The sequence below is a fragment of the Salmo salar genome, chromosome ssa10, assembly GCF_905237065.1.
Source record: "Salmo salar chromosome ssa10, Ssal_v3.1, whole genome shotgun sequence".
In the NCBI taxonomy this organism is placed as follows: Eukaryota; Metazoa; Chordata; class Actinopteri; order Salmoniformes; family Salmonidae; genus Salmo; species Salmo salar.
The window spans coordinates 33670708-33698192 of record NC_059451.1 but is presented as its reverse complement, the minus strand read 5'-3'; the positions used below and the strand labels follow the sequence as shown (position 1 = coordinate 33698192).

Below are 27485 nucleotides of genomic sequence, written 5' to 3'. Positions count from 1 at the left end.
GATGGAGAGATAGAGGTAGAGGAAAGGGGGGTAATTGTTTTTGCAGTTCTAGAAACAGTAGGATGGTCTCTGGTGGCTGTACCTCTGTCTGCTTGACTGTGTTGTTCTTACACCCCAAGGCCGAATATCTGATTGATAAATAGACAACATAATTAAATGTTTTGTGTTGGACAGAGTTAAATAACATGGCCTAGATTAAAATAAATGTCTGTCTGTCTTTCTTTTTTTTTGTATGTGTGGTTGTCTGTGTGTGAGTACCTGTCTCGGGATGTTATTGGTTTTGTTTACCCTCCAGATCAGATTTGGGCAGACAATATTGACTCACTGATTCCTTAACGAGACGTTATTAAGACACAAAGAGACTCCGGATTAACGAGTTTAGCTTTTGAGGATCATTAAAAAGTGCTTGTTATGCTTTTCTCAGCTTGATGAATTTCAAAGGGGTGAAAAAACAGAGATTATACTGTTTCTAAAAACTAACTCCAAGAGACAACAGGGTATGAGGGGACATGGGGTCTGGGATTTTGGGGGACAGGCGAAGAACAGAGACATGGACCATGGCCAGATATTTTAATATCTCTTGCCAGTGCCTGTGGCAATTTTGAGTTTATTAATTAATGTGGAAAGTCAAATAATTATTTGAAGTGAACTGGCTTTATTTTGCTTGATTCATTTGCTTCACAATATAGCTTTCTAGTCCCTTCCCCAGATATCAGATACAAAATAAGAAAGTTACATTTTGAATGAGAATGACTCACTTAAATGACACTGTAGCGCTTCGAAACATTATCATGCATTTATCTTCTTGATTTCTGTCATTACATCATTGTTACGCATTTCTTTTTTATAGGTCATCATAGTGTTTCAGTAACGGTAAGATGGAAAGGGGAAAGCGGGATACCTACAGTGCCTTCAGAAGGTATTCATACCCCTTGACTTATTCCACATTTTGTTGTGTTACAACCTGAATTCAAAATTGATTAAATATATTTTTTATCTCACCCATCTACCCACAATACACCATAATGACAAAGTGAAAACAGGTTGTAAATTAGTTTTTCCAAATGTAGTGAAAATTAAATACAGAAATATCTATTTTACATAAATATTCACACCCCTGAGTCAATACATGTTAGAATCCCATTTGAAAGTGATTACAGCTGTGAGTATTTCTGGATAAGTGTCTAAGAGCATTGCATGCCTGGATTGTACAATATTTGCACATTATTAATTAAAAAAATTCTTCAAGCTCTGTCAAGTTGGTTGTTGATCATTGCTAGACAGAGATTTTCAAGTCGATTTACGTCAAAACTGTAAATAGGCTACTCAGGAACATTCAATGTCGTCTTAGTAAGCAACTCCAGTGTATATTTTGCCTTCTGTTTATTAAGGTTATTGTCCTGCTGAAAGGTGAGTATGTCCCCCAGTGTCTGTAGGAAAGTAAACTGAACCAGGTTTTCCTCTAGGATTTTTCCTATGCTTAGCTCCATTCGTTTCTTTTAATCCTAAAAAAAAACTCCCTAGTCCATGCCGATGACAAGCATTCCCATAACATGATGCAGCCACCACCATGCTTGAAAATATGAAGAGTGGTACTCAGTGATGTGTTGTTGGATTTGCCACAAACACGCTTTGTATTCAGGACATAAAGTCAATTTCTTTGCCACATTTTTTGCAGTTTTACTTTAGTGCCTTATGCATGTTTTGGAATATTTTTTATTCTGTACAGGCTTCCTTCTTTTCACTCTGTCATTTAGGAGTAATTACAATGTTGTTGATCCATCCTCAGTTTTCTCCTATCACAGCCACTAAACTCTGTAACTGTTTTAAAGTCAACATTGGCCTCATGATGAAATCCCTGAGCGGTTTCCTCCCTCTCAGGCAACTGAGTTAGGAAGAACACCTGTATCTTTGTAGTGACTGGGTGTATTGATACACCATCCAAAGTATAATTAATAATTTCACCATGCTCAAAAGGATATTCAATGTCTGTTTTTTTTTACCCATCAACCAATAGGTGCCCTTCTTTGCGAGGCATTAGTAACCTCCCTGGTCTTTTTGGTTGAATCTGTGTTTGAAATTCACTGATCGACTGAGGAACCTTACAGATAATTGTATGTGTGTGATACAGAGATGAGATAGTCATTCAAAAATCATGTTAAACACTATTATTTCACACAGAGTGAGTCTTATTATGTGACTTATTATGTTTACTCCTTACCTTATTAAGGCTTGCCATAACAAAGGAGTTGAATAATTATTGACTCAAGACATTTCAGCTTTTCATTTTTGATTTATTTGTAAAAAAAAGTCTAAAAGCATAATTCCACTTTGACATTATGGGGTATTGAGTCCAGGCTAGTGACACAAAATCTAATTTCAAATTCAAGCTTTAACACAACAAAATGTGAAAAAACTCCAGGGGTGTGAATATTTTCTGAAGGCACTGTAGTCAGTTGCCCAACTGGATACATTCAACCGAAATTGGTCTTCTGCATTAAACCCAACAGCTCTGAATCAGTGTCCACTGTGTGGAGGTAGAGAGCCAACAAACCCATCAATCAAGTTTCAATACAACCTTTGTAAACACACTAAGAAGTCTCTCTTAGTCTTTCTATTACAAGATCACTGTTGATAAGCTGTCAACATGGCTATCTTCATAAACATGTGTAGCAGTCGCAGTTCACTGTAGCAGCAAATGGGAAGCAAGTATATGTCATGAATCATTGATAAGGTGACATCATGACATGCCCGGATGTGCACGCTCCTTGTGGTGTTACCACCACACGCTTAACATGGTTTATAATATGATCTGACATGTGACTACTGATGGGTTTGCATGTGTGTGTGGAGAGTTTGTTTGGGGGATGGGTTTAAGTGCTACAAAAAATATTACATTTTAAGCAGAGTTAATGGTATTTTTGGCAATGACAAAAAATGTGGGGGCTAGTGGAGTCGGGGGGACTGAATGAGCGAGAGAGAGGGGAGAGAAGGAGAGAGCGAGAGAGACAGAGAGAGAGAGAGAGAGAGAGAGAGAGAGAGAGAGAGAATTTGAACCATGATTGCAGAGAGCCATGGCTCTAGAGAGGGATATTGGGGTGAGAGAGAAGAGGGGAGTGTGATGAAGAGGGAGACAGGGATTTGCAACAGAGAGGAGAGAGGGGGCAGTGAAACTCAGTGACAGAGTGTCATATGCACTCACATGTGCACACACCCTCTCTTTTTTGTCTCTCTCTGTGAACGTGTGTCGGTAAATCCGTCAGTCAGTATAGTCACTTTTGTGGGGGGAAATGGTGAGAGGACATCCAAATCAATCATCCTATCTATGACCTACGGTAAGAACATTTTTTTTTCAACTACACCTCTTCTCCTTCCCTCTCATTCCTCTCTCTTTTCGGCCTTTATCTCTCCTAGTGTCATTCTACTTTTTTCTCTCTCTTTCCCAATGTCTCTCTGTCTTTCTGTTGGTTCTCTCTCCCTACTCTGGGCTGAAGCCAGGTTGAGGCCTCTGTGGCGCCCCACAGTTTTCCCTCTCTGTCATGGTCCATAGTGGACATCAGGGGCTACAATTAATGTGTGGAACCAGTAGAACCATCTGTCTGACATGGGTTGTCATTATTATTCATTTTACAGTAAATATGATGATTATCATCAGTATAGTCAGTGCTGATACTGATTAAGTATTTGTTGTAGAAATAGTTTGGGATGTTGTAGTACCAATTTTGAGGTTGTTGTTCCGAATTCAAATATTTTATATTCAAGAAAAACTATAGTACTATATTTCGAAATGTGCTCTTGTACATGATCAGATAGATTTTCAGTTTGTTTATGTAATTGTTGTGTGGTAATTAGCCCATAGTTTAAGTTTCAAAATGTTCTAACATAAAAAAAGAATACTATAAAGATTGAGCCTTTTCTGTGAGTTTAATATTTTTTGACATGTTCAGAGAATGTTGGAGAATGTATTTGAAGTCTATTTATAAAATATTCAGTTAGATTATCTTCTCTGTACATGTGTTTCATCATTAAATGGCCCGTAAGGAATAAAACAGCAGAGAAAAGTTACAGGTCTTCATTCAGTCACAACCTTAGCTTTGAAACAGTTTTTGAAATTTGGGCTTGGAAATCTCTTCTGTTATGGGGATTATGAAAAGTGAATGCTTTTTGAATTACTGAAATGTACTTTGACCTGTTATGTTATCAAATGAATGAATGTTATGAGAATGAAAGCTATGAGATGGGTAGAAGTTCTATCCTATTGCATTGTTTACTGATTTGTCCCTGAAATTCAGATAGCTTTGAAATTTCAGACAGCAAAAAAGTTTAGTTGGACTTGATGATGACCAAAGTCACCCCATAGTCAATTATTTCAACATCACACCATTCCAGTCATATGATGTCACAGATGGTGTCAAAAAAGTTGACGAAAGTATTAGGTGTATAATATATCTCTCTTGTTTGATTATGCCACATCAGACATCAGTCTTTGCGGCATAACAGCATGTTTACTACCGGTATATAACAGGAGTCTGAGTAATATAGTAAGACAAGAATGCAAGCTGACAAATGTCTATACAAATATAATTGCTATTAGTGGGTTGAGGTCGATGTAGGAATATCCAAATCATGTTTATGTGTGTGTGTGTGTGTGTGTGTCTATGGGGGGCAATGGGGATCTAACGAGGATTAGTCACTTAATACTTCAACATACTAACAGACAGTTGGACACATACTCACACTGGAGAATAACACTACCCCACAAGTGTAAATTCACTTGATTTGGTGCACAGGGTGAGAGTCCTGATTTCTCTACTTTCTAGAAGGTTGCAGTAATTGTTTTGGTTCTAGTTCATTACTTGTACATACTCAGACAAATTGTAAGTCATAGAGAGAGAGAGGTCTGGTAAAGAGGTTCTTCCGTCTATGGCCAGATTGTTGTTCTTGTGTTGTTTCTCACATCCTGTCCTCTTCTCTGTCCTCATTAGAGATGTTATCTTGACCTCAGTTCCTGTCTACCTAACACATAGAGATGTTGTTTTCATGACTTTACACCAGCTTTGAGAACATTCACCTATGCCATTTTCTCTCTCTCTGACAGGACCAAGAAGAAACGCACACGGACACAGGAAGACTGTTTTTTCCACAGAGGACAGTCGCCAGTCAGTCCATTATTGGACACCAGGGCTGTCTGAGTGTTGGGAGGCATCAAGCCTGTTGTTGTGTATGGACTGCTGCTGCACTAAGACAGAGAGGTGGATTAACACACAACCCTGACACACGGACAAACTCAGTCTGCTCCCAAAGCCGTGACCATGTCATCTCCCTCTCTCCCCATGCCCTCCCTTCCCCCCAGTCCACTGGCGATGGAGTACCTCAATGACTTTGACCTCCTTAAGTTTGAGGTGAAGCCTGACACTCCTCCTCTCCCTCCCCCCTGCACATTCCCCAAGTCTAGCCTACCCCACGACCCCTCCAGTTCCCCTGGTCCCTACACCAGCCTCAGCTCCAGCCCATACAACTCCCTGCCCCCCTCTCCAACACTGAGCGATGCCCACCCACCTCCCTCAGCCTCTTCCTCCCTCTCCCCTTCCTCCTCCTCCTCCATCTCCTTCCCTCTGTCCATCTCAAACAGCTACACCTCTGGCATCAGTTCTGGATCTCAGGGGAACGTGGAGGGTAGCCCCTCCCATGGGGGTGCTCAGGGTCCTAACCCTGCCTCTTTGGAGGACCTGATCTGGCTCGCAGCGCTGCAGCAGCAGTTTGGAGGGGAGGCGGGGGGACCTGCGTCCCTGCTGGGAGGCGGGCCAGAGCGGGGAGACAGAGAACGAGGGTCGGTCGGCAGCTTCCTGGGCTGTGAGGACGCTGTGGAGGCTCTACTGAACTCAGCTGCAGCAGCTGTAAACTCACAGGTATGTAACACTGTCTATATTGTCTGTGGATGTCTGTAAATTATATGTTGTTATTCACTTTTGATAGTGGGTTCGTAATGACATAGATAGACTATAATCAATGTTTGTATTTCTCTTTTTCTCTCTCCCTCTTTCCAATCCTCCACTGTGTATTCTCGCTCTCAGTTCCCAGTGCTTTCCCAGAGTTCCAGCAGTAACCTGGGGGATTCGGGTAGTGACAGTGGAGGTGACATTTCCTGCGCCAATGGGACAGATATGTGTCATCGTCCACTCCTCTACCTCTCCTCTGGCCCTCAATTGCTCCCCAACACCAACCCCTCTTCAGCATCCTACCCACAACCCCAGAGCCCCTCTGACCGACTTCATCACCATCATCCACATCATCATCATCATCACCACCCACACCACCCCATGCATGGCCATCATCATCATCATCATCACCTCCAAGTAATTAATGGGGTCAGGGGGCATGACAGTATGAAACAAAATATAGTAGAATAACCGAGATAAGAGAAACGAGAAGGCTAGCAACAGGTTAGCAACAACAGCGCCAGTACTGGATGGAGCAGGAGCATATGGGAGAGGGGAGGGAGATGTGATGGAGGGATCATGCTGTAAAGGATTGGGATTAGAACATTAGAACATGATTAAGTGTGCTTGCCGTTGTACCTGCTATAAGTATAGAAAACATGCCTCTACTCTGAGATGACAATGAGTTTATCTGTAGACATTCCTTGTTTAAAACCGCATTGTTTGTCCTGCAGGCAAGTACAGAATATTGGAGTAAATGTAATAAAGGGAGCAATAATTCTCCTTTTAATAGATACAAGCAATTGTACTACATCAACATTGATATATGAACTGTGTTAAAGCTAATACTTACTAGGCCACATCAATAACCCCAGGGTTTTGAATTGATTTGATTTTGATTTTCCTCTAGCTGTTCTAGAGTTGAAGGAGCTATGTGTGGGGCTGGTAATGCTATTGTGTATGGAATGTTCAGTACTGTTCTATAGCTGCATTCTCCAACCAGGTGTCTGAGAGAATCTTTGTACAGTATGTGGAGCACAGTGTGAGCTTATGATAATATCTGCTATTATTGCTGTGTATAACCCTGATTACTGTCACTCATAATCAGTCAGATTATCTGACAGATTATGGACATGTGATACCAAAATGTGCCCCAACACACACAGCTAGGCACACTCTCACATCACGCACAGAACCACACATGCACAACTCAGACACACACACACACACACACACACACACACACACACATGATCACAGTATCATTTTGAAAAAGAATAGCAGATTGAAGTCTCGTGTCAGTATTGTAGGCCTACTTATAACTAGTCCACTATACACTAGCTCCATCATATTTCCTACTAAATATATTGAAAGTCAGTCAAAATGTTTTGAGTCCTATTTATTCTGTATAACCGTATTTCATGTCAACGTTTGGAAGTAACCATCTCTCCCTGTGTCTGTGTGCAGTGTGGTGGGGTGGATGAACGTTTCTCAGACGAACAGCTGGTGAGCCTATCGGTGCGGGAGCTGAACAGACACCTGCGTGGCGTCAGTAAGGATGAGGTGGTGCGTCTCAAGCAGAAACGTCGTACGCTAAAGAATCGAGGCTATGCTCAGTCCTGTCGCTACAAACGCTTGCAGCACCGCCACGCACTGGAGTCCGAGAAACACGTCCTCACACAACAGGTAGGACACACACACACACACACACATACACACACAACAAAAACACACCACTGCCAGCAACTACAAAATAAAAGCTCTAATAACTCTCTTCTGTCTGTCTCTCTCCTCAGTTGGAACAGCTGCAGTGTGAGCTATCTCGGGTGCTGAGGGAGAGGGACGCCTACAAGGCTCGCTACGAAAAGCTTGTCAGTACAAACGAGGCTCTACCTACCCACGCCAACAACCCCCACTCACCACCCCCTGACTACTTCCTCTGAGGACATTCCCAGAGGAGAGGACATACAAAGTGAGGGATGAGAGTGGGGTGAAAGAGCAGGTCAGCCTAAATAAGGCCAGCACTGGGAAATCAGACTTTGGGAGGATGGGAGGGAGGGTTGGGGGTGTGTGTGCGTGTGTGGAGGTTGTCAGGCGGGTAGTGGGGTTAGGACTAGGCCATATATGACTGTGAAATCAACCCGGTGAGCTGGCACTTGACTGTTAACTTAGGGTTAGAATCGAGCCCTAGATTGCTTCATAAACAGGACTAATGGTGAAGATTTCAGTTTTGATATCACAGTGATGTTCATAGTAGCACAAAGACTCAATGAAACATCTTCAGGATGCATCCTGCACTGGTGAAATCAGGGCATGGAAGGTCACAGGTCATCCTCAAACTGAACAAACTCCATCGTATCATTCATCACCCTTAACACTATCAACCTATCTATGCACATTTATTTCAAGCAGAACAAATGAAAAGATGAACTGATATCCAAACAATGGTTGGGTTGAATCCAGCCCCTGACATGCACACTGTGATGGTGTAGGTTGACTGGGCTCATTGGAAACCCAAAGGTCTGAGTAGTGCTGTGGTATTGGATGTGTGGTGGTGTATGATCTTCAAGTGTCCATGGCATGCAGTTGTACTCGCCAGCGAATATTTCACAGTTGCCTACCAAGGTGTTTTTGCTCACCAAGGCTTGTTACCCACTATCACATTTTTAAGACGAATAATCATAGAAAAATAATGTACAAGGATCCTTTTTCTGATAGAATTCCTGTGGTTGTGCTAAATGAAAAATTGACATAAACAGTCATGTATAAAGTAGATACATAAAAAAAGAAAAATTAAAACAAATCTTTGCTTGTTGAAAATAACATACATTTTTGTCATAATGACTATGAAGAATAATTGCAGTGTGCTATTTGTGATTCGTGAACGGACCTCCAAGAGACTTCTTCTGTCAACCTGTACTGTAGGATTTCTACAATCAATCAGTTGACTCTAACATGTGAAACAAGAAACTGTGGTTGCTGCAGTTGTTGTAGTCAAATAGGTCTGTACAAAGAACATCCCCCCCAAAAAGGCAACAGAGTGCTAAATGGACTGTGTTACTGTGTTTTGTCTTCAAGCTTTTATAATACAATCTAGGTTGTGCTGAAAACACTTTTGTAAGAGAGCGACAACCACAATGCAACAAGCACCACAGAGCTGGACACTGTGGATTCTTAAAAAGTGGGGTGAAATGCAAGAAAATGCGGACATTCAAAGACACCTCTCTTAACCAGCTCATGAAATGTTACCAGGGTAGCTACATTAGAGCTAATTGTTTTGGCTAGGTGTAGGCTAATTAATTGATTTATCTGTTTTATTTATTCACTTATTTATTCACAGTATTTATTAATTGTTTATTTATGTACCAATTATTTTTATTTTTATTTTACTGGTTTACAATTTAATCTACAATCTTAGTGTGTACTTTTATTTTCAAGCAGGATAAATCAATATTTTAATTATCTTTTTGATTATTTTCAATAGTATGACTACAATCATTATTGCCATCATGGTTGATGCTCCTACTGTAGTGTGGTTTCCTATGAAATAAAGACAATATTTTTATCATCCTTGGCAGTTTTGTTAATTTTTCAATATTTTTCTGAATTTGTCTCTGTTTCACATGTACTTTAAACACCTAGTAATCTCTCTCTATCCCTTCTCTGTCCCTCCCACTTTTCCAATCTCCTGTAGACCTGTTCTCTTTACCTCATCCCCTCTTCCATTTCTCTCTCCCTCCATCTCTCAGTCATTCTGTGTCCCTCTATTGAGAGGCAGTGACCCTGGCAGAGCGCTGTTTGGGATGACCTCACCCTCGGCCCTGCCTCCCTCTCTGTGTCTCTCGCTCTCTCTGGCCTGTATAATAGGGACAGGATTAGGGCTATAATAGCGCCCTGACTGCTCACTGCCGGAGTCCATTGTAGCATTGTGTGCAGAGGACATACACAGAGTAACATGAACACTCACCCTACTCACGCTGTTACACACAGCCACTCACACTTACATTCACTTACAACACAACATATGTTGAAATACACATACTTTACAGTGATGCTTAAACTAATTCACATTCAAACAATCCCAGCGTGCAAATATCAGAGGTGAAAAATTGCACCCTTTTTTCCCCCCAGTGTAAAATAATATTTAGCGAGAGACAAGAAACACCAACAACAGGAAACCCAGTGCTAAGATTTAGATAGCCTAAGAAGGCCTAATATGATAGGAGAGAGGCAGACAGAGAGCGAGAGAGAAAGAGAGGGTATGTTAGAGGTTACTGCCCAGGGGATAAAGTGACCGCAGAAACGTACACGAGTATGAACACATGTACAGTACTTTGAATGCCCAAAGACACAAACATGTATATACGCGCACACACACAAACACACACTCCAAAGGGCAATACATGGTAGAGGTGCTTGAAGAAAAAACTGTACTCTGCTGCGCCCTAGTGCCGAAATGTACACCTATTATTCCAAGTATCTGCAGCATCCAAAATATAAATTAGAGTGGAGTGAAATGAGCATCTTATCAGCAGATGATGACTTATGCTTTATTTGACCCATGTAGCTCCTGCATTCAAAAATGTTATAGAGATGGACTGCACATGACATTTTCTTTACAGGGAAAATCCAGTCGACGCAGCTTTACATTCAATAGCCAAAATCAATTTTGTCTAAGAAAATAAAAAGCTGGCAACGATCATTTATTTACACGTCATGTAAGTGAGTCATAATGCAGAAGAGACACTGCAGGACCTAACTTACTGTACGAAAGCACACTGTGGGGGAGAGAGAAGTGTGTTGTCTATGTAGCCTCTGAGTTTGTGCGTGTGATGTTTGTTTCTGAGCGCGCATGATATATAGAGAGAGAGAAAGTGGAAAAGAGAGAGAGAGAAGCGTTTTTACTTTGTTGGTGCTGCGAGTCTTGTGCCAGGTGAGATCATCCTGTGGCTTTGAGGTAGAGCGCGCGGGAGTGAGAAGAGTGGGAGGGCGGGAAAACGCTCGGGAGTAGGGAAAAGTCGATTTCTGACCGGTGTATTTCACATTGCAGATGCAGACAGATGCGCTCATAGACATTATCAATATCGAGGAAACACTGGCTAAGGTAGGCGGGTATGTTTAAACACAATGTGCCGGGCAGCACGTAGCTTTTTAACTGTTTATATCGATGCAAATATGTCATAATTTGCCTAACGGTTGCCTCACAAGACATCTGTCATCTGTATAGTGACAGGACGTGGGAGGTGCTGGTGACATAATAGAAGGGTTTTGATTATTTATTTATTTTTGAGCTTTAGATTTCACTAACATCACATTTGTCATGGGCATGAGACCATTTAGTTCTTGAGTGGTTCTCTGCATCTCTTAATGTGTGTGTGTGTGTGTGTGTGTGTGTGTGTGTGTGTGTGTGTGTGTGAGAAGCGAGAGACAGTCAGAAATAGAGAGATTAAAATACAAAGGGAGATGGCAAGATAGAGAGGGGGAGACAGGCAGAGACAGTGCAGGTGTTAATGAGGGTCATAGATACAAAGTGGGATACAGTAATGTGACTAGAGCGTTCTACTTCAGGATCACACAGAAAGTGATAACATGTCAGGTACAGAGTGACTAACCCACTCCCTATTACAGTTCAATTGGTGTCAAGTCTGCCACATCACCTTCCGTGCTTTCTAGACAATTGACAATTTCTGTGTGTTCGGAAAACTGCTACAGAGTGTGGAATGTTGATGGAAATGTGGGCTAAAAGTCAGAATCTTGTTGGTCCATGTTGTATGTGAACGTAATGTGTATATTTATTTATTTGTCTCTCTTTTAGTGTGACAGTATGACTCTGTCCAGTGCCCCACCTTTGCGCAGAGGAAGTACCCCTGTGCCAATCAAACACCAGCTCAGACGAGAGGAAGCAGTCCATGATGATTGTGATTGGACATCAGGGTTGGCTGGACCTTCTCCTCCTCCAATCAGTTTCAGCCTGGCGAAGGATGAGACCATCGCCTCAGCGGCAGAGGGGAGACCCCCCTCTGAAGGGCCCTTTCGAATTGCCCTGCTCGGGCAAAATGGGGTGGGCAAGTCAAGCCTTGCTATCGCCTTGGCTGGGGATTTGGATAGAACTGCTTCTGTGGATTCTGAAGGTACATTGATTGGTGTTTGGATGTTGGACAGTGTTTCAACAAAAATAGGCCTATGATACTAACAGGTAGAGCGTGTGCAATGCATAACATCACAGCAATGTGTATGTCTTGTAAATAAACATAAGTTAAAACCCTTCTTCCCCTCATCTCCCACCTGAGACTTGCCTGCTATGTCTCTCCCTCAGGAGAGGGCTATGTACGTACTGTTACCGTGGACGACGAGGACTGCACCATCCTTATCTATGACAACTGGAGGCAGGTGAGCCAAACTACATCTCTGTGGCCCCACTCTACCCCAGCCTTCTCTCTCCACTCCTTCACCCTCCTCCCCTGTCTTATCTCATGGGTTAACTTTTAATGTGGGGGTTTTTGTGTAGTTTTTCTCATGTTTAGTCATGAAGTGTTGCCCAATCTCCCTGTCTTTGATCAAGCAGTGGAAATATGACATTCCCTTGTGGGAGTCTGTGATTGGCTGGGTAGGAAGCCTATTATCAGGTTATTTTCCACAGGATTACCTCTGTTTCTCCTGAGCATGCTTCAAACACATGCTTTCATGGATGTGTGAGGTGTAAAGTATTTAAGTAAAAATACTTTAAAGTACTACTTAAGTCGTTTTTTGGGGGGTATCTGTACTTTACTTTACTTTTTATATTTTTGAAAACTTTTACTTTTACTTCACTACATTCCAAAGAAAATGATGTACTTTTTACTCCTTACATTTTCCCAGACACCCAAAAGTACTCGTTACATTTTGAATGTTTAGCAGGACAGAAATGGTCCAATTCAGGCACTTATCAAGAGCACATCCCTGGTAATCTCTACTGCCTCTGATCTGGCTGACTCAATTAACACAAATGCTTTGTTTCTGGATGATGTCTGAGTGTTGGATATGCCTATGGCTATCCATAAATTAAAAAAAACACGAACAATTGTGCCATCTGGTTTGCTTAATATAAGGAATTTGAAATGATTTATACTTTACTTTTACTTTTGATACCTAAGTACATTTTTCCAATGACATTTACTTTTGATACTTATGTATATTTAAAACTAAATACTTTTAGACTTTTACTCAAGTAGTATTTTACTGAGTGACTTTCACTTTTACTTGAGTAATTTCCTGTTAAGGTAACTTTACTTTTACTCAAGTATGACAAGTACGACAAGATGTACTGGGGACATTTTTATCCTTCTGCTTGTTCTGACTCAGCTGGAGGTTGGGTATTGCAAAAGTATCTCTCTGTAGGAGGTCTCCAGTCTGGAATCACAAGAGTTTGTGAAGTTGTATATTTCCTTTTCGTTTACCTTAATCAGCAAAATGTGAATTATTGTGTGGATTATAATTAATGGACATTTTTGAAGGGGTTGAAGGGGTTTTTATTTTTTGAAGGGGTTTTTATCACTTTGGGGCAATTTTCACAAGTATGTGGTACATTTTCATAACTCTAAGCATGAACGTCAAAACAGATCATCAAAATGGCTCATGTTTCAAAACTCTAAGCACATTTCAATTGACTGAGTACAATAAATAAATTCACAGTCACTTGTTCACTGCACCAAATCCCTCTTCCAATTCGGATGCATTTTCAATCTAAGTATCTGCTTTTCAATATTCAGTTTACTTTTTATATGATTTTCCTGCATTTTTTAACAATACAATTATCTATCACTTAATTAAACTGCTCAAAACTGATAACTACTGAACTATGTAGTGCCTAGTTAACATACAACGAGGGAAAAAAGTATTTGATCCCCTGCTCATTTTGTACATTTGCCCACTGACAAAGTAATGATCAGTCTATAATTTTAATGGTAGGTTTATTTGAACAGTAAGAGACAGAATAACAACCAAAAAATCCAGAAAAACGCATGTCAAAAAATGTTAGAAATTGATTTGCATTTTAATGAGGGAAATAAGTATTTGACCCCCTCTCAATCAGAAAGATTTCTGGCTCCCAGCCTACACAAGGCTGGAATGGGCTACAAGGCCATCGCCAAGCAGCTTGGTGAGAAGGTGACAACATTTGGTGCGATTATTCGCAAATGGAAGAAACACAAAAGAACTGTCAATCTCCATCGGCCTGGGGCTCCATGCAAGATCTCACCTCATGGAGTTGCAATGATCATGACAACGGTGAGGAATCAGCCCAGAACTACACGGGAGGATCTTGTCAATGATCTCAAGGCAGCTGGGACCATAGTCACCAAGAAAACATTGGTAACACACAACGCCGTGAAAGACTGAAATTCTGCAGTGTCCGCAAGGTCCCCTTGCTCAAGAAAGCACATATACATGCCCGTCTGAAGTTTGCCAATGAAGATCTGAATGATTCAGAGGACAACTGGGTGAAAGTGTTGTGGTCAGATGAGACCAAAATGGAGCTCTTTGGCATCAACTCAACTCGCCGTGTTTGGAGGAGGAGGAATGCCCCCAAGTACACCATCCCCACCGTCAAACATGGAGGTGGAAACATTATGCTTTGGGGGTGTTTTTCTGCTAAGGGGACAGGACAACTTCACTGCATCAAAGGGATGATGGACAGGGCCATGTACCGTCAAATCTTGGGTGAGAACCTCCTTCCCTCAGCCAGGGCATTGAAAATGGGTCGTGGATGGGTATTCCAGCATGACAATGACCCAAAACACACGGCCAAGGCAACAAAGGAGTGGCTCAAGAAGAAGCACATTAAGGTCCTGGAGTGGCCTAGCCAGTCTCCAGACCTTAATCCCAAAGAAAATCTGTGGAGGGAGCTGAAGGTTCGAGTTGCCAAACGTCAGCCTCGAAACCTTAATGACTTGGAGAAGATCTGCAAAGAGGAGTGGGACAAAATCCCTCCTGAGATGTGTGCCAACCTGGTGGCCAACTACAAGAAACGTCTGAACTCTGTGATTGCCAACAAGGGTTTTACCACCAAGGACTAAGTCATGTTTTGCAGAGGGGTCAAATACTTATTTCCCTCATTAAAATGCAAATGAATTTATAATATTTTTGACATGCGTTTTTCTGGATTTTTTTGTTGTTATTCTGTCTCTCACTGTTCAAATAAACCTACCATTAAAATTATAGACTGATCATTTCTTTGTCAGTGGGCAAACGTACAAAATCAGCAGGGGATCAAATACTTTTTCCCCCCTCACTATATATAGTTTGTTAACTGCTGAACACCGTCAATTTCTATATTTTAGCTTATATATTTATACATTTTACATCAATTTATGTATGGATGTAGCTGTAAATACTACATCATCATTCTCCATCAGCCAGTCTGCTTCAATAGGACAAAGTGGAAAGAGTCACTCTATGTGCTACCATTTGGAATTATAGTGCAGAATACAATGCACTGCTGAAATACCTGGGTTGGAACTTGTATATAACAACATTCAAATCATTATCTGACTTTCATTGATATGAATTTCATTGATGCACTGTAAGCTAATGAATTTCAAACAGAGAGACAGGTGATATTGTATCAGTTTACAAGTCACGTAGAAAAGGTGATCTTCTAAAATGATGCATGGGGCAGAAAAGGCATACAACACTGTGCTAAATTTTTACAGTAGTGAACTGATTTACAATATCCTATTTCTGATGATTTGTCCTAGGTACAGTACCAGTCAACATTTTGGACACACCTACTCATTCCAGGGTTTTTCTTTATTTGTACTATTTTCTACATTGTAGAATAATTTCTACATTGTAGAATAATAATAGTGAATGAGTAGGTGTGTTCAAAATTTTGACTGGTACTGTATGTACTGTATAAGGATAATGAAACTGTAAGACTGACATATTTCTCAACATTGTCACAACCTGCCATTGGATACAAATGATAAAATAATTGTGCATGTCAAGTTTTAGTCAAATACTGTATTGAAAATTATATTTACCCGCTAATATTCTTTCTTGCTATTGGATTAATTGGTAGTTAAAATGACTAAATGGAGCCTATCATTATCTGATGTACAGTATTGGTGACTAAGCAAAATGTTCTCATGGTATTTCACGGAAAACTTAGATTTTCCATGAATGGCTCATGGGTGAAAGATGTGTGAAACCCCAATGAATGCACAATCTAAGGTCCCAATAGATAGGGGAATTACAAGTTCTATCCGTTTAGAGTTTTGTACTTAAGAGCTTTGGAAATATACAATGTGCAGTGATTGAAAAAAAACGGTAAGATCCTTCATCTGTAAGTGGATCACTGATGTTCTTTGGTTGTCTTTTAGGAGATCCTGATCTTGGTGATGTTGCTCTGTCTCATCTGTTCAGAAGAGTTTGAGTTAACCTTTTGATGCAGTCTCAAGAGTGAAATCTTAAATTCCGATTTTAGATATCAAATGTAGCTTTGCTCACACAGTGTCCCTGAAGCGTTTTCAGTGACTTATGAAGGATTCACTCAAAGGGCATCCAGTGTGTGTGTGTGTGTGTGTGTGTGTGTGTGTGTGTGTGTGTGTGTGTGTGTGTGTGTGTGTGTGTGTGTGTGTGTGTGTGTGTGTGTGTGTGTGTGTGTGTGTGTGTGTGTGTGTGTGTGTGTGTGTGTGTGTGTGTGTGTGTGTGTGTGTCATTGTATTCTCTGTGTGTGTCATCAGTAATTGACGTGGTTCCCAGTTGGTGTGGTATGGTAATTTATCTCTAGGCAGCAGGGAATCATAGAATGAAAGAGCACAGGGCTTCACTTTCACTCTTGACTGCTGCAGGCAGCAGGCTTTCACTGCATACCACCGGAACAATCATTTGTTTGAAATGTTGAAAAAACACAAGTACACACACTCTTTGATATGACTCTCTCTGTCATAGAGCACTCATCATGCCAGAGTTATAATTACATGTTTTTACTGACTGTCATTTACAAGGCTCTCAGCACAGCAGTGGGAAAATGTGGACACAAACCACATAAAGAAAGATTTCTAGGGAGGGAAGAGCTGCCTCCATCTACCTCTTCACTTGGTGACTTATGTAGACCCATTGTAATGGGTGGAGGGAGTCGAGCCATTTACATATCGGGATATTTTTTTGGACGACATATTGTTTTGACAATATCTCAATATTATTTTTGCGCTAGTTGGCTGTACCTGCACTAAAAATCCCGAATTTTTCCGTCATAAGTTGTTCTCATCTTCTTTTTAAATCGGGAGCCAATTTATTTTCAGCACTTTAATTTCCATGACTGATCAAAACTCATTTTCTCATGGCTCTCTCTTGTCCCTCTGCAGCGGACATATGGTGAGCAATATGTTTGGAACATCGAATCGGGAATAAAATCACAGTATCGAATCGCAATACATATAGAATCGTGAGAATAGCAATACATATTGTATCGGCACCTAAGTATCGTGATAATATTGTATCATGAGGTCCCTGGCAATTCCCAGTCCGAGTTTCTACCTGGTTTGAACATGCGTCCTTTGGCATGATCTTGTCCACATTCTGATTGTGCCCACATTTTTTGACAGGTGTAGACAATTAAACAGGCACTGTGATCTGATTGTGATCAGATCTTCCTGACCACCTCTCGAGGTAGTCAGACACGTATTGTGTCTGGATGTACAAGTGTAGACCGATCTGGACAGTGAAACCATTTAAATCATCATTATCCCACCCTCTAAAATCATTGACAGGTGGCACCCTTCACATATGCCATCAATATGTGTCTTAAAATAAATAATTAAAGATTGTTTGGAAAATATAGCAGTGAAATAATTTTCTTAAAGGGGAGGACCAGGAAATTTGCTCACAATGCAGACACAGTGGACGGATAAGAGACACGTTTTAATACCATGAGTTTACACATTTCTGAAAATATGGGCACAATCAGAATGTGGACAAGATCAGGACACAGGACCCATGTTAGAGCCAGGTATAAATTAGGCATATGATACATAGAAGTTTATTCTCTTTAAAATTCCTACGACTAAATGGAAGGTAAAGCGGTATGGTTGTGGTGATCTCTCTCTCTCCCTCCCTCTCTCTCAGGACCTGTCTGCTCTGCAGTGTGAGGTGTGTGTCCTGGTGTTCTCTGTCACGGACAGGCGTAGTTTCCACCGCACTGCCCAACTTCGCCTCCTCCTCAGGGAGACACAGCCACAAACTCCCATCATCCTTGTGGGCAACAAGAGTGACCTGGTCCGTTCGCGCGAGGTCAGCAGTCAAGGTGAGGCAGATTGGCCCTCTCTTTGTTACAGCACAATGGTAGAGTGGTCGCCCTTTGTCGCTGCAACCTTAACCTGCAGTATTACATAGTGTATACCTTTCCCTACAGATGATCTATTCCTATAGATGCTCTCTTCTCTCATTGCCTTCTCTCTGCCTGCCATCTCCACCCAGTGTGTCGACAGGTTGAGTTTTATGCTGTATCTCTACAGGGTACTGCGGTGAAGGGAGAAATATAGGAATATAGACAGAAAGTGGCACAGCATTTCAGCTGCAGTGCAGTGTGGGAGTATGGGAGGAAGGGACTGTGCATGCTGAGAACTGTGCATGAGATACTAAGAACATACCCACTGGAACCAGGTCATCTATAAATCTTTGCTAGGTAAAGCTCCGCCTTATCTCAGCTCACTGGTCACCATAGCAACACCCACCCGTAGCACACGCTCCAGCAGGTATATTTCACTGGTCATCCCCAAAGCCAACACCTCCTTTGGATGCCTTTCCTTCCAGTTCTCTGCTGTCAATGACTGGAACGAATTGCAAAAATCACTAAAGTTGGAGACTTATATCTCCCTCACTAACATTAAGCGTCAGCTGTCAGAGCAGCTTACCGATCGCTGCACATATATCACTCCAGTGTAAATTGCTAAATTGTAATTACTTCGTCACTATTGGCCTATTTATTGCCTTACCTCCTTACTTCATTTTGCACACACTGTATATATATTTTTCTATTGTGTTATTGACTGTACGTTTGTTTATCTCATGTGTAACTCTGTGTTGTTGTTTTTGTCACACTGCTTTGCTTTATCTTGGCCAGGTCGCAGTTGTAAATGAGAACTTGTTCTCAACTGGCCTACCTGGTTAAATAAAGGTGATATAAAATAAAAATAAATAAAAATACGCATTAATCTATTCATCTAGATGTACATATCAACTGAGGATATGGCTGTGTGGTGTGTTAAGAAGATGCACCTGAGCTTGGCTGTATGGTCACCACAACCTATAACACACATGAACACAAAACTCTCTGTCTTTCAAACTGTCTCTCTCCCACCCCCACCTGTCTGTGTGATGTGTGTTGCTCCAGACTGCAGCTCCTCAGGCCTGGCTGTTTTTGGGATCATGTTATGAGTTTTGTGTAACCTCAGAACCGTGTGGCCTTTGACTTATTATGAGGCAGAGAGCAGAGCAAGGCCTTCTGCATAATTACTTTAGCAGAAACTGTAACAAAGCCTCTCGATGGTGGGGGGTGTGTGGAATCAGGAGCAGGAGAGCAGAAGGGTTCCAGGAAAATCCACAGTTTATTTTGGCTGTCCCGAAAGCACAACGACACACACAGGGGAGAAACCTCAACTCCGCCAGCCACAAGCAAATATGTCCACGGCAAACACATACCGTACAAAAGACAAACAACGCCCGTGTTGCAGGCATGCACCCCTTACATGTAGCCAACAGCAAATATAATCTCGCACACAGCCTAACCTGCAGCGGGTAAATATAAACCCACCGAAATCAGAAAAACAAGACACAGGTGTGTAAAACCAGACAGAACTAAATGAAAAGGAAAATGGGATCGGTGGCAGCTAGTAGGCTGGCGACAACGACCGCCGAGCACTGCCCGAACAGGGAGAGGAGCCACCTTCGGTGGAAGTCGTGACAGAAACTGGGTGAAAACTCCCTTCCTTCTCGCTTTATAATATAGCTGAACGAGCGTGCACAGAAGAAAAAACATTAACCATACTGGTTCTCTCTTCCTCTGCTGTCAGGGATAATTTTATCTCTCTAATTAACAAATAAGATTTTAATTAAGACTAATTTGGGCAATTGCTTCTCATCATCTTTCATTATCTGGCTTCTCATTCCCCGTGATTTCTGTGTTGCACTCTATCTTTAATATGTGCTTTTTCCATCTTTTGAATAAATGCATTCAATTATGTGTGTGTGTTTGTGTTTGTCCTAGGGATAGTAGTCTGTAATGACACAAAAAATCCAGAGGCAGGGATGTTTATATTGTAGTGTTTCTGAGGTCAACCAGAGGGGAGGTGGGCTGAGTCACAGCACAATAAGAGAATAAGAGGTGCTTCAACATGTAACTAATATGGATGAACCTGTGACAACAGCACATCACCGTGTACCCAATCTCATCCGAAATGCCCTCATCCTAAATGGGTAATGCGTTTACCACTGACAACTGTGCTTATTCTCTCTCGCTCGCTCTCTCTCTCTCTCTCTCTCTCTCTCTCTCTCTCTCTCTCTCTCTCTCTCTCTCAGAGGCCTTCACCAGTGCTACTCTGTTTGACTGTCTGTATGTGGAAATGTCAACCTCTCTGGACCACCGCACAGTGGAGCTCCTGGAGTCTGCTGTGAGGTTAGCCAGAGGCCTCAGTCCAGTGCCCCCAGGGGCCTATGGGCACGACATGGCTGGCGGCCTGGAGGGCATCACCCACCGGGCCAAGCGTTTCCTCGCTAGCCTGGTCCCACGCTACCCCCGTGAGAGGGAACGAGACGGGGGCAAGTTCTTCAGACAGAAGTCCCGCTCCTGCCATGACCTGGGGGCCCTGTGATCAGGGGTGAGGGAAGGATAGAATGAGGGATGTATAGAAAGAGAGAGGGGTGGCTAGAAAGCAAGCAAGAGGGAAATAGCATGTAAGCAATTGCAAAATAGAGAGAAGGATTCAAAGAGGTAAATTATGGTGAAGAGAAAAGTGAGTGTAAAAGTGGGTGATGAGAGGAGGATACAGTAATGGGGATGACACATGGATGAAGCAGAGAAGACCAGGAAGAGAGAATGGCATTAAAGAAGTGATGGACGTATCTGGGTTGATTAATGTAGAAATGTTGTAGTAGAGAACCATAGAGAATAGAGAATTAGCTGTTGAACCCCTGTAAATACAATCCTAAGCACCATACTGCAGTAGTTTGACTGATTCTCCATCTCCATTCCCATGTGATTTCATTGAGGGCCAAATAAAATACTCTGAGAAGTGATGAGAAAGGAAAGTGACTCTTTCATCTGGTTATGTGTCTCTGTGTGTTGTGATACAAGTGCAAGAGAGCAATCACAGTAGCAGCCCTGGTATAACATGGTTTTCACAGTGATTCAGATTTTGACGATTCACTTGCTTTTTTTAGTATCCAGACAATCTTGTATCCATGGGGATACAGAGAGGGGGTAGAGAAAGGGCCAGAGAGAGAGACAGAGAGAGACTAAACTTAGAAAAGGCATAAGATAGAAGGATTGAGGTGATAGAGAATGGAGCCAGGATTTATTGTATGTAGAGTGATCATTGCCAGGTTACTGTTGTCAAGGAGACAAAGAATCTTTGTGCCATATGAATTTTGTGTTCAACATTTCCCTTACAAAATTAGGGTACACTTTGAGGGGAATTAATTTGATTTCAGAATGTGTTTATTTTGGGGAGGAGTGCCAGATGGCACTTTGTCAGATATCAGTATCACACAGCATCACTCTACTACCCTTAGTTCCACTCTCCATTCAATCCCACTCACACCCACACTATTTAAGAGCAAGCAGAGAACAGAGTATATCATCATGGGTCTTCATATCATTGTCATGGACTTCATCAAAGAGAATGGGAGAACACTTCTGTAATCAGGAAGAAACAGAGTTGGAAAAATCACCACCTTTAAATGGTGGCATGAAATCATATTTTCTTTGTGACTCATTCCCTTGACTCCAAACCCCTGGCTGGGAGCAATGGGGGTGGATACTAGATACTGGATACCTGAAACAGGGAACAGGCTCCCCCCTGTGGTCAGATAGCGCACTGAACCAGCATACTGTTTTGTCTTAGAATACCTTTTCTACTCAAGACTACTAAAGTAGCAGGTGTAAAATAAATGCCTGAGCGGAGTCCCCACATCTGATTTTCAGGGCAAACAGAAGCAAAGATGGTGGATAACGATGGGCATCCAGCTTTTGTCAAATTAACAAATTACTTTTTAGCATTTCAGCTAACCTGAACCCTTTTCCAAACCTTAACCTGCCATTTACCATTGAAAAAAAATGGACAATAAGTAGTACAGAGTGTCCCCTCCCCGATCAGAAAAAAGTGAGGGAGTGGGGTGTCACACTTAATGGTCGTGTTTGAGAGCATCAAAACCGTAATATATCACGGGTAAATTGTGACTCACTGACGGATTGACAAATATTAATGAGTAGTTGATGCAAGGTGATTCGTAGATCAGTCAGTCGGCAGCCGCCTGCACCGTCGGCTGAGCTGTTGTCAATGAATAGCATTCTCATGTAGGTGTTCCTTTTGTCCAAGTGGGAAAAGGCAGTGTGGAGTGCAATAGAGATTGCATCATCCGTGGATCTGTTGGGGCGGAATGCAAATTGGAGTGGGTCTAGGGTTTCTGGGATAATGGTGTTGATGTGAGCCATGACCAGCCTTTCAAAGCACTTCATGGCTACAGACATGAGCGCTACGGGTCGGTAGTCATTTAGGCAGATTACCTTAGTGTTCTTGGGCACAGGGACTATGGTGGTCTGCTTGAAACATGTTGGTATTCCATACTCAGTCAGAAACAGGTAAAAAATGTCAGTAAAGTCACTTGCCAGTTAGTTGGTCAGCGCATGCTCGGAGTACACGTCCTGGTAATCCGTCTAGCCTGCGGCCTTGTGAATGTTGACCTGTTTAAAGGTCTTAGTCACATTGGCTACGGAGAGCGTGATCACAGTCGTCCAGCACAGCTGATGCTCTCATGCATGCTTCAGTGTTGCTTGCCTCGAAGCAGGCATAGAAGTAATTTAGCTCGTCTGGTTAGCTCGTGTAACTGGGTAGCTCACGGCTGTGCTTCTCTTTCTAGTCTGTAATAGTTTGCAAGCCTTGCCACATCCTACGAGCGTTGGAGCCGGTATAGTACAATTCAATCTTAGTCCTGTATTGATGCTTTGCTGGTTTGGTGGTTCGTCTGAGGGCATTGCGGGATTTCTTATAAGGGTCCAGGTTAGCGTCCTGCTCCTTGAAAGCGGCAGCTCTACCCTTTAGCTCAGTGAAGATGTTGCCTGTAATCCATGGCTTCTGGTTGGGATATTGTACGTACGGTCACTGTGGGGACAACGTCATCGATGCACTTATTGATGAAACCAGTGACTGATGTGGTGTACTCCTCAATGCCATCGGAAGAATCCCGGAACATATTCCAGTCCGTGCTAGCAAAACAGTCCTGTAGCTTAGCATCTGCATCATCTGTCCACTTATTTATTGACGAGTCACTGGTGCTTCCTGCTTTAGTTTTTGCTTGTAAGCAGGAATCAGGAGAATAGAATTATGGTCAGATTTGCCAAATGGAGGGCGAGGGAGAGCTTTGTACGCTTCTCTGTGTGTGGAGTAAAGGTGGTCTGGAGTTTTTTTTTCTTCTGGGTGCATATTTAACATGCTGGTAGAAATTAGGTAAAACGGATTTAAGTTTCCCTGCATTTAAGTCCCCGGGCACTTGGAGTGCCGCCTCTGGATTAACGTTTTCTTGTTTGCTTATGGCCTTATACAGCTCATTGAGTGCAGTCTTAGTGACAGCATCGATTTGTGGGGGTAAATAGACAGCTACAAAAAATATAGATGAAAAGTATCTAGGTAAATAGTGTGGTCTACAGCTTATCATGAGATACTTCCTTTATATTAGATTTTGTGCACCAGCTGTTGTTTACAAATATACACAGACCGCCACCCCTTCTCTTACTGGAAGCAGCTGTTCTATCTTGCCGATGCAGCGTAAACCCCGCCAGTTGTATGTCATCCATGTCGTCGTTCAGCCACAACTCGGTGAAACATAAGATATTACAGTTTTTAATGTCCCGTTGGTAGGATATTCGTGATCGTAGGTCGTCTATTTCATTATCCAATGATTGTACGTTGGCTAATAGGACTGATGGTAGAGGCAGATTACCCATTCGCCGTCGGATCCTTACAAGGCACCCCGACCTACGTCACCGATATCTCTGTCTCTTTCTCATGCGAATGACGGGGATTTGGGCCTTGTCGGGTGTCTGAAGCAAATCCCTCGCGTCCGACTCGTTAAAGAAAAAATCTTTGTCCAGTACGAGGTGAGTAATCGCTGTCCTGATATCCAGAAGCTCTTTTTGGTCATAAGAGACAGTGTCAGAAACATTATGTACAAAATAAGTTACAAATAACGCAAAAAAAACACACACAATAGCACAATTGGTTAGGAGTCCATAAAACGGTAGCCATCTACTCTGGCGCCATTGTTCTATATAAACCAAGTGATGTGTCTAGGTAGGTATTGCTCCTAAGCCACACTTCCAAACCACCTCTTCAGTTCTGAAGACATTGGCTCAAATCTAGGTTGTACCTTTAGAATTCAAGAAAATGAACAACTAAAGAATAATTTTTCACTTCTCAAACCCCAGGACCATAGCCCGTAAAAACAAAACTGGTTTTCCAATGTCTGTGCATGGATATGAGATTTTGAAAGTAGCCAATTCCGTGAACGAGATGCAAAATTTTATAAGGAAGGGTGGTATGGTGGAAGTTTCTGATGAATGGTCAGATACCAGTGCTGTAAACTTCTTCTGGTTTTGTGAGGTCTAGCCTATACTCTGGTGTTTGACACAATGGTGGGTGAGACACTTAGCATTAGCAATAAAAGAGCACATGATAAACTACATCAAGATTGAACACATAATGTGGAGGTAGCAGCATGCATACATACAGTCACATCTGAAATTATTGGCACCCATGATAAAGATGAGCAAAAAAACTGAGCAGTCGTTTTGTATGCAATTTTTTTGTGTGGAAATTCTATTATTTTATAGTGTAACAATTGCTCAGAGAAAAGCTTTATTTAACAAGCAAAAAAAACAGATAGGTGTCAAAATTATTTGTCAACCCTAACGATTCTTATAAATACAATTAACAAAAATGTACTCTGCATTAACATTCTACTTTTTAAAATGAATCTCAGTTTAAGGAACTGTATTGTGGCCTTTCATGGCTTTCTGTTTCACTGGGGTATAAAAATGAGGTAACACATGTCAAATCCATTTGTCATCCATCACCATGGGGAAAAACAAAGAACTCCGAAAATTTTAAGAGACATATACCACTTACCACTACTATGGTAACAATTAAAACCACTGGAACAGTGATAAACTTGCCTGGAAAGGACCCAAGTGTATATTGTCTTTGTGTATAGATCAGTACTTGTATTATCTATTTTATAGTATTTTTTTCTTATCTTTATCGGCTGTGACTACAATACATTATAGTCAATTATGGGTAGGAAGTATTTTCTTAATGTATATGAGGGAAGGGTCAATGGTTGGTTCTACATTTGGCAATACTTTTGGTTCTACTTTTGGCAATTTTTGTATTTAATTCCATTGTCCTCCAAGTGTTGCTGAATCTCCTCTCTACTTAACCTCTTACATCTAGACGTTCCGCTAGCGGAACACCTGCTCCAATATCCAATGATAGGAGTGGCGCGAATTACAAATTCCTCAAAAATACAAAAACGTCCATTTTTCAAACATATGACTATTTTACAGCATTTTAAAGACAAGACTCTCCTTTATCAACCACACTGTCCGATTTCAAAAAGGCTTTACAGCGAAAGCAAAACATTAGATTATGTCAGCAGAGTACACAGCCAGAAATAATCAGACACCCATTTTTCAAGCTAGCATATAATGTCACAAAAAACAAAACCACAGCTAAATGCAGCACTAACCTTTGATGATCTTCATCAGATGACACACCTAGGACATTATGTTATACAATACATGCATGTTTTGTTCAATCAAGTTCATATTTATTTCAAAAACCAGCTTTTTACATTAGCATGTGACGTTCAGAACTAGCATTCCCCCCGCAAACCTCCGGTGAATTTACTAAATTACTCACGATAAACGTTCACAAAAAACATAACAATTATTTTAAGAATTATAGATACAGAACTCCTTTGTGCAATCGAGGTGTCCGATTTTAAAATAGCTTTTCGGTGAAAGCACATTTTGCAATATTCTGAGTAGATAGCCCAGCCATCACAGCTAGCTATTTAGACACCCACCAAGTTTAGCCCTGACCAAACTCCGATTTACTATTAGAAAAGTTTGATTACCTTTGGTGTTCTTCGTCAGAATGCACTCCCAGGACTGCTACTTCAATAACAAATGTTGGTTTGCTTCAAAATAATCCATAGTTATATCCAAATAGCGGCGTTTTGTTCGTGCGTTCAAGACACTATCCGAAGTGTAAATAAGGGTCATGCACACGACGCATTTCGTGACAAAAAAATTCTAAATATTCCATTACCATACTTCGAAGCATGTCAACCGCTGTTTAAAATCAATTTTTATGCGATTTTTCTCGTAAAAAAGCGATAATATTCCGACCGGGAATCTGTGTTTAGGTTCAAAGACGAAAGAAAATAAAAACATGGGGTCGACTCGTGCACGCGCCTCAGCCCATTGTCCTCTGATAGAGCACTTGCCAAAAGCGCTAATGTGTTTCAGCCTGGGGCTGGAATTACATCATTCAGCTTTTTCCCGCCTTCTGAGAGCCTATGGGAGCCGTAGGAAGTGTCACGTTACAGCAAAGATCCTCAGTCTTCAATAAACAGAGTCAAGAAGCTCAAGGAATGGTCAGAGAGGGCACTTCCTGTTTGGAATCTTCTCAGGTTTTTGCCTGCCATATGAGTTCTGTTATACTCACAGACACCATTCAAACAGTTTTAGAAACTTTAGGGTGTTTTCTATCCAAAGCCAATAATGATGCATATTCTAGTTTCTGGGCAGTAGTAATAACCAGATTAAATCAGGTACGTTTTTTATCCGGCCGTGTAAATACTGCCCCCTACCCCCAACAGGTTAAGGGGACAGGACAACTTCACTGCATCAAAGGGACGATGGACGGGGCCATGTACCGTCAAATCTTGGGTGAGAACCTCCTTCCCTCAGCCAGGGCATTGAAAATGGGTCGTGGATGGGTATTCCAGCATGACAATGACCCAAAACACACGGCCAAGGCAACAAAGGAGTGGCTCAAGAAGAAGCACATTAAGGTCCCGGAGTGGCCTAGCCAGTCTCCAGACCTTAATCCCATAGAAAATCTGTGGAGGGAGCTGAAGGTTCGAGTTACCAAACGTCAGCCTCGAAACCTTAATGACTTGGAGAAGGTCTGCAAAGAGGAGTGGGACAAAATCCCTCCTGAGATATGTGCAAAGCTGGTGGCCAACTACAAGAAACGTCTGACCTCTGTGATTGCCAACAAGGGTTTT

General features: G+C 41.7%; 2 protein-coding genes across 3 annotated transcripts; both read left to right on the top strand.

Moving 5' to 3' along the window:
* The first annotated feature begins 2876 nt into the window (after window positions 1–2876).
* LOC106560283 (transcription factor MafA) lies at window positions 2877–9503 on the top strand. Its single transcript, XM_014123022.2, has 5 exons — window positions 2877–3335; window positions 5099–5909; window positions 6075–6356; window positions 7407–7625; window positions 7736–9503. The coding sequence occupies exons 2-5, from the start codon at window positions 5313–5315 to the stop codon at window positions 7880–7882; spliced, it is 1245 nt and encodes a 414-aa protein (XP_013978497.1). The 5' UTR covers window positions 2877–3335; window positions 5099–5312; the 3' UTR covers window positions 7883–9503.
* A 1180-nt stretch (window positions 9504–10683) lies between these two features.
* Window positions 10684–21072, top strand: LOC106560355 (GTP-binding protein REM 2). 2 transcript variants are annotated; one of them, XM_014123192.2, is made up of 6 exons: window positions 10684–10872; window positions 10990–11043; window positions 11755–12070; window positions 12256–12329; window positions 18045–18222; window positions 20496–21072. In XM_014123192.2, exons 1-6 carry the CDS (start codon window positions 10792–10794, stop codon window positions 20786–20788), a joined length of 996 nt encoding a protein of 331 aa, XP_013978667.1. In that variant the 5' UTR covers window positions 10684–10791; the 3' UTR covers window positions 20789–21072. The 2 variants fall into 2 exon arrangements, with proteins under 2 accessions (XP_013978667.1, XP_013978668.1); XM_014123193.2 differs by having other exon boundaries at window positions 10855–11043.
* Window positions 21073–27485: the final 6413 nt, after the last annotated feature.